General features: G+C 42.6%; 1 protein-coding gene across 3 annotated transcripts; it reads right to left on the bottom strand.

Annotated features, from left to right (window-relative positions):
• Positions 1-6,176: 6,176 nt before the first annotated feature.
• Positions 6,177-8,720, bottom strand: LOC123486220. 3 transcript variants are annotated; one of them, XM_045217489.1, is made up of 7 exons: positions 8,417-8,720; positions 8,256-8,293; positions 7,830-7,889; positions 7,229-7,418; positions 7,077-7,138; positions 6,773-6,859; positions 6,177-6,669 (listed from the first exon to the last, which is right to left on the bottom strand). In XM_045217489.1, exons 1-7 carry the CDS (start codon positions 8,658-8,660, stop codon positions 6,253-6,255), a joined length of 1,098 nt encoding a protein of 365 aa, XP_045073424.1. In that variant the 5' UTR covers positions 8,661-8,720; the 3' UTR covers positions 6,177-6,252. The 3 variants fall into 3 exon arrangements, with proteins under 3 accessions (XP_045073424.1, XP_045073423.1, XP_045073425.1); XM_045217488.1 differs by having other exon boundaries at positions 8,256-8,311; XM_045217490.1 differs by lacking the exon at positions 7,830-7,889 and having other exon boundaries at positions 8,256-8,311.
• Between the last annotated feature and the right edge of the window lie 2,446 nt (positions 8,721-11,166).

Consider the following 11,166-nt stretch of genomic DNA (forward strand, 5'->3'; position numbering starts at 1 on the left):
CGCTAAAATATTGCGATATTGTCAATACAGTATATCGTAAAGTATCACTATGTAACTCGATTTCTTTCACCCCAATCCCTCAAATTAACGGTAAATAACTGAATTGTTTGCCCCACATTTAGCTAAGATGATTAGCTAGCCAGCTAAAATGTTTTATTTAGTTAGCAGTCGCATCTACAATAGTTTACTGTCAATAACATGTCTCCAAAAATGACGTGGTGTCTCCAATTGTGTTGACATTTTACAATTGCGATGCGCATCCATGAGTATCCACTTTCTGTAGCTCAGCTGGTAGAGCACGGCGCTTGTAACGCCAAGGTAGTGGGTTCGATCCCCGGGACCACCCATACACAAAAATGTATGCACGCATGACTGTAAGTCGCTTTGGATAAAAGCGTCTGCTAAATGGCATATTATTATTATTATTATTATTATCTGAAGAGAGCCCCAAACATTGTGTGCAGACATTTTATGCAATAAATGAAGTAGGTTGAATCTAGTAGTTCTGATCTTCTGATTGGTCCTGATGAGTTGGGCGAGGTCCCCTCCAGGCTACTGTCACTGTTGCATTGGCTCTGAGTCGGGTTCTCTGTCTTCAAATGTTCAGCCTAAGAGAGGGGATTTTTGTGTGTGTGTGTGTGTGTGTGTTTAACAGTGATGATGTGTGTGTGTGTGTGTGTGTGTGTGTGTGTGTTTAACAGTGATGATGTGTGTGTGTGTGTGTTTGTGTGTGTGTGTGTGTGTGTCCTCAGAGCAAGAACTCGTGAGTTGGAAGAACTGAGAGGCCTATGGCGTGGGTGTTGTCCTTGGCCACCTGCTGACAAGGCTGACAAGATAGGACCCTTTTGTCCATTGTTATTGGATAGGAACAGAACTTATAACCAGCTCCTGACCTAAATAGATCTTAGCACAACATTTTACTCAACATATCATATTCCATATTCACTATAACAAATATATTTACTACGACATTAGCAAGAACCGCCACATCCTCAGCCGGCTAATCCAGTGTGTGAAGTTTTGCGGAGTGTTTGAGTTAGCTTTGCGAGGCAAAGATGAAACTGAGGGCTCCACCAACCCTGGTAAGCCAACACTTTTGAGATCAGTCAATAAATGCTTCTGGTATTGACTTATATGCTGCCCCTGTCTTCATGTTATTGCTGGACATATCTTTTTTAAAATGTGTGTAGGTCACCTAAATCATCAGAAAAATTGCCCCCCCTGAGAATTTTTTCAGGAGCCGCCACTGGCCAGGACCATCTCCTAAAGTTGATTCAGCTGCGGGATCGGGGCACCACCAGTGCAAGGCTTGCTCAGGAATGGCAGCAGGCAGGTGTGAGTGCATCTGCACGCACAGTGAGGCGAAGACCTTTGGAGGATGGCCTGGTATCAAGAAGGGCAGCAAAGAAGCCACTTCTCTCCAAGAAAAACATCAGGGACAGACTGATATTCTGCAAAAGGTACAGGGATTGGACTGCTGAGGACTGGAGTAAAGTCATTTTCTCTGATGAATCCCCTTTCCGATTGTTTGGGGCATCCGGAAAACACCTTGTCTGGAGAAGACAAGGTGAGCGCTACCATCAGTCCTGTGTAATGCCAACAGTAAAGCATCCTGAGACCATTCATGTGTGGGGTTGCTTCTCAGCCAAGGGAGTGGGCTCACTCATCTCTCTCTCTCTCTCTTTTCTCTCTCTCTCTCTCTCTCTCTCTCTCTCTTTCCATACCTCCCCATCCCCCTCTACCTTCCATCAGTGTGCTCCACCAGTAAACGACTAGCCTGTGGAGAACTTCAAAGTAGGTCCTCAGGGCTCCCCACTCCCCAGTGTAGGGATGGAGAGATGCTATGTGTTTCATGGGGTCTCACTGACAGAGCGATGTCTGTGGAATTAACAATACAACTCTACGGTTGAGAGAGAGAGAGAGAGAGAGAGAGAGAGAGAGAGAGAGAGAGAGAGAGAGAGAGAGAGAGAGAGAGAGAGAGAGAGAGAGAGAGAGAGAGAGAGAGAGAGAGAGTCTGTATCATGTAGTATTATATTATCACAGTTTTTCCCTCCTCCAGTACTGTATTTGTATTGTAGCCCTGGACAAAAACACCTGATTCAAATGTCAAGGGCTTGATGATTAGTTGACAAGTACAATCAGGTGTACAAGATATGTATTGTTGGGGGCAGTGGAGGCTGCTCAGGGGAGGACGGCTCATAATAATGGCTGGAGTGGAATGGCTGGAATGGAATGGTATCAAACAGATAAAAAGCATGTGTTTGATACCATTCCATTTGCTCCATTCCGACCATTATTATGAGCTGTCCTCCCGTCAGCAGCCTCCACTGGTTGGGTGTACTCGAGGACCGGAGTTGGGAAACACTGTAGTAGAGTATAAAAATGTTTTGTCTATCAAACCTATTCATTGTTTCAGAGTCTCGTACCAAGCTGTATATATTCTTCCCATGATGGCTCATAGTGTCTCTGATTGCTCAGGGGACATTCATACATCACTGTCTTATTGCTCTCCCTCTGCAGCTAGACACTAATGAGAAACAGTTGACTGTTCATTCCAGCCCTCAGTCATACACACTCACACACATACACACACACATACACACACACACACACACACAGATATGCATGTGCACCCATGCATGCATGCATAGGAACGCATGCACACACACATTAATGCAGACACGGACACACACAAACATAGGCATGCATGCATAGGCATGAGCGCATGTAAGCAAGCGCACGCACACACACACACACACACACACACACGCACACACACACACTTACTGTCCATCATGTCCTATGAGCAGGGTAAAGACAGAGCCAGCAAAAACAGCAGCTGACAGACCGTAATAGAGCCTGGCTGTCAATGTGTTGTCAGGAGTATCCCCCTGAGGATAGACTGGTCACTTAAAGCCATGATTACTCTTGATAGGTGTTAGCCTGGTGTTACAGTACAGTGAGGGGAGCTCGGCCAGGTCAAGGGATTCTCATAGCTCAGGATCTAGAATAGCCCCTGGCATAGATAGCCTACCGAAGTGTGAAAAGAGTGTGGATCTCTATTAATTGTCCTCACTGTAGTAATACTTATCTAACTGTGCAGTCATATGAAAAGTACTTGGATTAAAATGATGATGTAATCTTTTATTTCACGGACATGTTGGAGGTGTGTTTGAGCGTCCAGTGAACCTCATCAATGTTATAGTCTCTAGAGCAGATAAATGGCTTCTCTCAATGTCCTTGTAACTAGATCACTGTGATGCCCTGACCACTTCATGTGGACAGAGGAGTGGGTGTGTGCGTGTGTGTTTTTGTGAGTGTAGGTGTGTGTCCGTGCATGTCTGTATGTACAGTGGGGAAAAAAAGTATTTAGTCAGCCACCAATTGTGCAAGTTCTCCCACTTAAAAAGATGAGAGAGGCCTGTAATTGTCATCATAGGTACACGTCAACTATGACAGACAAAATGAGAAAACAAATTCCAGAAAATCACATTGTAGGATTTTTAATGAATTTATTTGCAAATTATGGTGGAAAATAAGTATTTGGTCAATAACAAAAGTTTCTCAATACTTTGTTTATACCCTTTGTTGGCAATGACACAGGTCAAACGTTTTCTGTTAAGTCTTCACAAGGTTTTCACACACTGTTGCTGGTATTTTGGCCCATTCCTCCATGCAGATCTCCTCTAGAGCAGTGATGTTTTGGGGCTGTCGCTGGGCAACACAGACTTTCAACTCCCTCCAAAGATTTTCTATGGGGTTGAGATCTGGAGACTGGCTAGGCCACTCCAGGACCTTGAAATGCTTCTTACTGAAGCCACTCCTTCGTTGCCCGGGCAGTGTGTTTGGGATCATTGTCATGCTGAAAGACCCAGCCACGTTTCATCTTCAATGCCCTTGCTGATGGAAGGAGGTTTTCACTCAAAATCTCACGATACATGGCCCCATTCATTCTTTCCTTTACACGGATCAGTCGTCCTGGTCCCTTTGCAGAAAAACAGCCCCAAAGCATGATGTTTCCACCCCCATGCTTCACAGTAGGTATGGTGTTCTTTGGATGCAACTCAGCATTCTTTGTCCTCCAAACACGACGAGTTGAGTTTTTACCAAAAATTTCTATTTTGGTTTCATCTGACCATATGACATTCTCCCAATCCTCTTCTGAATCATCCAAATGCACTCTAGCAAACTTCAGACGGGCCTGGACATGTACTGGCTTAAGCAGGGGGACACGTCTGGCACTGCAGGATTTGAGTCCCTGGCAGCGTAGTGTGTTACTGATGGTAGGCTTTGTTACTTTGGTCCCAGCTCTCTGCAGGTCATTCACTAGGTCCCCCGTGTGGTTCTGGGATTTTTGCTCACCGTTCTTGTGATCATTTTGACCCCACGGGGTGAGATCTTGCGTGGAGCCCCAGATCGAGGGAGATTATCAGTGGTCTTGTATGTCTTCCATTTCCTAATAATTGCTCCCACAGTTGATTTCTTCAAACCAAGCTGCTTACCTATTGCAGATTCAGTCTTCCCAGCCTGGTGCAGGTCTACAATTTTGTTTCTGGTGTCCTTTGACAGCTCTTTGGTCTTGGCCATAGTGGAGTTTGGAGTGTGAATGTTTTGAGGTTGTGGACAGGTGTCTTTTATACTGATAACAAGTTCAAACAGGTGCCATTAATACAGGTAACGAGTGGAGGACAGAGGAGCCTCTTAAAGAAGAAGTTACAGGTCTGTGAGAGCCAGAAATCTTGCTTGTTTGTAGGTGACCAAATACTTATTTTCCACCATAATTTGCAAATAAATTCATAAAAAATCCTACAATGTGATTTTCTGGCTTTTTTTTTCTCAATTTGTCTGTCATAGTTGACGTGTACCTATGATGAAAATTACAGGCCTCTCTCATCTTTTTAAGTGGGAGAACTTGCACAATTGGTGGCTGACTAAATACTTTTTTCCCCCACTGTACATGCATGTCTGTTTGTTTGTACACCTGGGTGAACCTTTGATCCTCTTATTGGGGAGTTGAATATTTGAATTCATAAATGGACACATCTCACCATCCCTTGTACTGTCTCTCCTCTTTATCCACCCATTCATCCCCCTCTCTCTTCTCTCTCTCCCCTTTCAGAGTTAATATGTTCTGCGTCTTTTCTAGATTAACAATCATCAAAAATACATGTACAGTGTCTATGTTATGTTGATTTAATTCAATGTCTACTTTATCAACAGTATGTTGATGTCAGGCTGGTCTTTGTTGTGGAGAGTGCACTCATGTAGGACTAAGATGTTTCTCAGGTTAAAGATAGAGCTTGGCTGTAGCCTAAAACGATGTGCTGCAACTACTTCTCTCAGCTCATTATCCATGCATGTAGGCCACTGGAATATGCAGCTCTGGGGAGGCTGTACATCTGGTGACCGCAGGCATGACAGAGACAGAAAAGTGCAGTTTGACAGAAATCGTACCTGTGAGAATTCATAAAATACCTACATTCTCAAAGTCATGGATAAAGCTCACTATTCTGTCACCCTTCAAGGTGATAAAACGACAAGATCACGCTCCAGAGTTATCTTACAAGGACTACATCATGATGTGTGAAAACATGAGGTACATACAGTATGCGTGGTAATCCATTACTCTGATGACAGTAATATATCCTCCCTGCTGTAATATAGGCAAAGAGAATGAGGCTGTAGTATGATAATGTTCCTATCGTCCCTATTTAGGTTGACTTATTTCACCAATCTCCCTGTAATCTGTTGGAAACCCACCAGTAACACAGCACCTTCAGGTCACTCAGATATGTGGTGATATGTGGGCTCTATTTTAAGCATGTGAATCAAAAATAATTAGGCCCTGAGATTGCGAGGCGTTATTAAAATGCTAAACAGTTGAATGGGTGGATAACAAGACAATCTAAACCTCATCAGGACATGGGAGGGAAGGACGGAGGGAGAAAATAGAACATGTCTGCTTTGTATTCACTGTGGGTGATTGTTATTTCATATATTACAGAATGTAATATGCCCATAGATCATTATTGACCAAATGAACTCAATGCTGATGTATTCACTCTCCCCTACCTGTAGTGGTTTGATATATTTTTGGTTTATTTATTATTTTAGGTGAATTCAAACACATATGCCTAACCTAAGCATGCTGCTTCACATATCAACAGTAGTGAACATTTGCTGCAGAAATATTAACTGTTTTTATTAATTGATCATAGTATAGCTTTTGCTATATTGAAATGTTCATTAGGCCTACTGGACGGATTTCTCCATAGAGGTGTCTGTTAGGGTGGAGATCAAATCTTCAGCAGAGTCATCCTTCTCATCCTCATCAGTAGCGATCATGTCCTTAGTGCTCTCAGGGGTCAGTGCCATGTCAGGAGTGGAGTTCTGGGTGCTTGAGTCTGATGTGTGAACCTCTGTCATGGTCTCTGATGACTGGGTGGTCACCATGGAGATCTGTCTCTGAGAGGTGGCAGTGGTCTGTGTGTCTGTGTTCATATCTGTTGTCTGTGTTTCTGTCTGCGCCTGTGTCGAAGTGTTGGTAGTGGATGGCTTTCTCTCTGTCCTAGTTGCCATAGACGAGGTGGTCAGAGGGACTCCAGGTAGCTGCCACTCCAGTGGGAGGATGGCCAGGTTCCTAGCCAGGGAGAACTGGGAGAGGGAGCTCTACCCGGAGGAAGAGGGGGGTTAGGTTGAGGTCAGAGGGGAAACTGCCTGGATGTGTGAATCTCTGTCTGTCCGTATAGTAAGTCAGGTTTCAGTAACTTACGTGGGCACGTGGTAGAGTCGGAGAGTCAGGTCTTATGTATATTTCCTCCACATGGGTCTTCACTTGCCGGGGTGTCCTTTGATTTGCCTGCATAAGACAATTGCAATACCCAATGATAAAACATTATGGGAAAGATCTTTTGCTCACGATAAAATATGATACAGCATGTTTGCTTGTCTCACAGAGTTCGGTCTTTGTCCCAAATGAGTTCCCTTGTCTGTTTCTGGTGTTGTACTTCTGTGTTCGTGGTCTTGAGATGATTTCAATAGCTGGACTTCAGTCCAGTCTTTCTCCCCCTCCCTACCTTTCCATTACTCTTGTCCTTGACCTTTTTGGTTGTAACATCTCCTCCAGACCAGTCTGAGCCTGTTTAGACATTTTGATTTTGAAGACACATCTTTCCAAGTGGAGCAATATCATTCTATATCTAATCAACAGACAACCCATAATACTCACCAGTATCAGATGCAGTATCTTCGTCCTGGTCCTTTTTACTCTGTCTGTACTGAGAGGCACGAGTTTTCTTCAGCTTGACTTTCCCTCCACAGCAGAAGAGAGTGAACAGCTGCAGGGCCGCCACAGCTGGATAGATGCTCTGCTTCTTCTCTTTCTGCTTGGTCTCCTTTGCTTTCTCCACAGGGGAGACCTCAGGGTCACAATCAGTACATCAGTTAGAAATCTACTGATATTTCAAACTACAATATCAATAGCCAATGAGCTCTAGTGTGTTTCCACGGCAAAATGTTACCCAATAATAACTAGGGTTAGTGCTATCCGAGATCCTTGAGACATCCCTACCCTAAACCCTAACCTTACCTCTACCCTTACCCATTTCAATTTCAATGGGGGTAAGGTCAGAGTTGGGACGTTCCATGGATTCCGTTAAGACTTTTTAACTAGTAGGGCCTATCCCATCCGAAGGGGCATTGTGACATTATCACATTTGTCAAGCAGTATCAAATTCAACACAATATACTGTGTTTTCCTTATTGTGGTCATTATCAATTATCAAATGCATTGGCAAATCCTCATTGATAAGCAGGTTTGGATGTCTTACCGAGTTAGATCTTTGTTTATTGTCTTTTTCTGTTTCCAGTGTCATTCTGCGTTTGTGGTCCTGAGATTTACATTTTAGTCATTTAGCAGACGCTCTTATCCAGAGCGACTTACAGTTAGTGAATACATATATTATGAATTTTTTTATACTGGCCCCCCGTGGGAATCGAACCCACAACCCTGGCGTTGCAAACGCCATGCTCTATCAACTGAGCTACATCCTTGCCGGCCATTCCCTCCCCTACCCTGGACGACGCTGGGCCAATTGTGCGCCGCCCATGAGTCTCTCGGTCGCGGCCGGCTGCGACAGAGCCTGGATTCGAACCAGGATCTCTAGTGGCACAGTTAGCACTGCGATACAGTGCCTTAGACCACTGCGCCACTCAGGAGATTTCTGAACTTCAATCCAAACTTTCTCTCTCCGAACCTTTCCTTTACTCTTTTCCTTGATCCTTTTCACATCACCTGCAGAATAGTCAGAGCCTGTAAGTGAAACATTTCCAAGACACATTATTTTTTTTTCCAAGTGAAGCCTAAATAATTTTACTATGTAACAGCACTAGTCAATAGACACCTCCTCACACTCACCAGTATCAGAGTCATTATTGTTGTTCGTATCGTGTATCGTTGTTGCCTTTCTCCCCTCACCACTCTGGGAGGGATCAAATGGTGTCTTCTTCATCCTGACGCAGCTCAGCAGTGTACACAGCTGAAGAAAGGTCAGGGCTGGAGGGATGCTCTTCTCCTTGGGTTTCTTTTTATGTTTATGGGTCTCCTTTCGTTGCTCCCAAGGAGAGACCAGAGTGACAGGGTCACTAAGTGTCTGACCCATAACACGCTAGGGTAGTGTACTGTTGTAATCAATCAAATCAGTTATAGGTTGAGAGATGTAGCTAACATGCTCTACCTGAGCTTGTCTAACAATTTTAATGTGGTCTGGGATTATGTTAGAAGTGTGTTTCCATGGCAACATGTTACCTCATAATGTTCCCTAGTGCTCCATCCCTGGTAAAGTGGCATTGTGACATCATCAAGTTATTTACTCATCCACATATCCACCCAGAACACTGGAGCAGCCTATTACTATAGACCTAGTCTGCCTATATGTCTGTATGTCTGTCTGTCTGTACAGATGTAGGATCTTCATTTGATCACTCTTTTGTTGCTGAGATTTGTACTGCAGAGCAAGAAATGCAAACTTGTATTGTATTACAAAAGGCTTCTAAAGTTTGTAATTTCCATTTTAAAATGTCAGACTTGATTTGCCCAAACAGAAAATGTATCAACCCCTACAAAAAATGTCCATTCATTATAATCCACATTTCCTGTTGCTGCAGAATTATTTTCCTGCTGTAGCAAACTGGCTCAAATTAAGATCTTACATCTGTATGTCTGTCTCTCTCTCTTTCCTTCTCTCTCCATCTCTCTCTCTGCCTGTACTCATATTCAACCTCTGCCTTCACCCTATTGCAGCACTTTGTTTTCTCATCTATTGCCTGCCTGCATCATGTTGCAAGGAGAGGGTGGCTGAGCACAGGTCAATCACTCCACATTAAGAATGATTATACAGTTGATTATCAAGTGCCACACTCAACATATTACTACTGTTGGCAATCAGAATACATACTTGTTGTAGTCCAATAGTCTACTCAGTGAATACATGCAGGCCAGTGGGCAAGAGTCATGGCAACACATCTATATTCACACCTCCTCTATGTCTGCACATATAGCACACACACACACACACACACACACACACACACACACACACACACACACACACATACACACACACACACACAAACACACACACAGAAAGACAGTTTATCTGTCCATGTCGTCTGGTGGTCGACTCCATAGAGATCCTATTAAATTACAAAAGGGTCTATGTCATAATCCCTCACAGTTATAGAAGGGGGTGATAAAGGCAGCTATTTTCGTCAGGAGAAATCCAAACCAGTCTAATTGGAATGAATGGCAGTAGAGGCATCGGTGATGCATTTCCTGTTTTTACTTCTGCAAGAAAATAAAAGAAAGGTATGATAAATATCAGAAGTTGTGTAATAGAAATATTGTAACCCCAAAATATTGACGTATAATTATAAATACAGTTCATACAGGTTTATACACATTTTCGGTCTAAATAGCCTCTAAAATATATGTAAACAGACCGTAAATGTCAACATTTGTATTTTCTTAGAAAGCTGTGAGTGTTATTATATTATACAATATCAGTACTTGTTGCATTTAAAACTTGTCTAAATCCTATCATCAACTGATTTCAGCAAGTGTATGCTGTGGATTGACTGCATTGTTTAAATGGAATATTGGCATATTGGCACAATTTGAAAAATGTATGGAATCATGCCTCTAAAACTGGCTGGCTATAGCTAGCAAACATACAATGCAGATAATCTCCAAATTCATTGTTTTACACAATATCTTATCACAGCACTGCAAACCATGTTTGACCAAGTCCCTGACCAAAATGGCTGATGCTTTAGACCATCATAAGAAGGTTCATATCCATTCTAGTATTCTAATTCCTGATTCTATTTCCAAAGCATCCTGTAGGCTTCATAGAAATGGGAAATTGCCCTGCTTATAGTGAACATTGCATCATCACCATCATCTAAATGGTGTCACGCCTCATCTTCTAAAGTGTCCCATATGTAGGGAGAGAATGTATAGGCTGATGACCAGTGGTGAAAGAAGTACCCGTTGTCATACTTGAGTAAAAGTAAAGATACCTTAATAGAAAATGACTCAAGTAAAAGTGAAAGTTACACAGTAAAATACTACTTGAGTAAAATTCTAAAAGTATTTGGTTTAAATATACTTAAGTACCAAAAGTAAATGTAATTGCTAAAATATACTTAAGTATTAAAAGTAAAAGTATAAATCATTTAAGCAAACCAGACTATTTTCTAGTTTTGTATTTTATTTACGGATAGCCAGGTGCACACTCCAACACAGATATAATTTACAAACAAAGCATGTATGTTTAGTGAATTGGACCGTTTTCCTGTCCTGCTAAGCACTCAAAATGTAATGAGTTGTCACGCCCTGGCTCTGGGGACTCTTAAATGTTGAGCCAGGGTGTGGACTTGTTATGTTTAGTTTTCTATGGGTTTTGTTCTAGATCGTTTATTTCTATGTTGGCCAGGGTGGTTCCCAATCAGAGACAGCTGTAGCTCGTTGTCTCTGATTGGGGACCATACTTAGGCAGCCTGTGTTCGCTAGTTCATTGTGGGATCTTGTTCCGTATGGTTTGTTGTATTACCTAGGACTTCACGTATCGTTTTGTTGTTTTTGTTCTTGTTGTGTACACTTAATAA

This window comes from Coregonus clupeaformis, unplaced genomic scaffold (assembly GCF_020615455.1).
Source record: "Coregonus clupeaformis isolate EN_2021a unplaced genomic scaffold, ASM2061545v1 scaf1073, whole genome shotgun sequence".
NCBI lineage: Eukaryota > Metazoa > Chordata > Actinopteri > Salmoniformes > Salmonidae > Coregonus > Coregonus clupeaformis.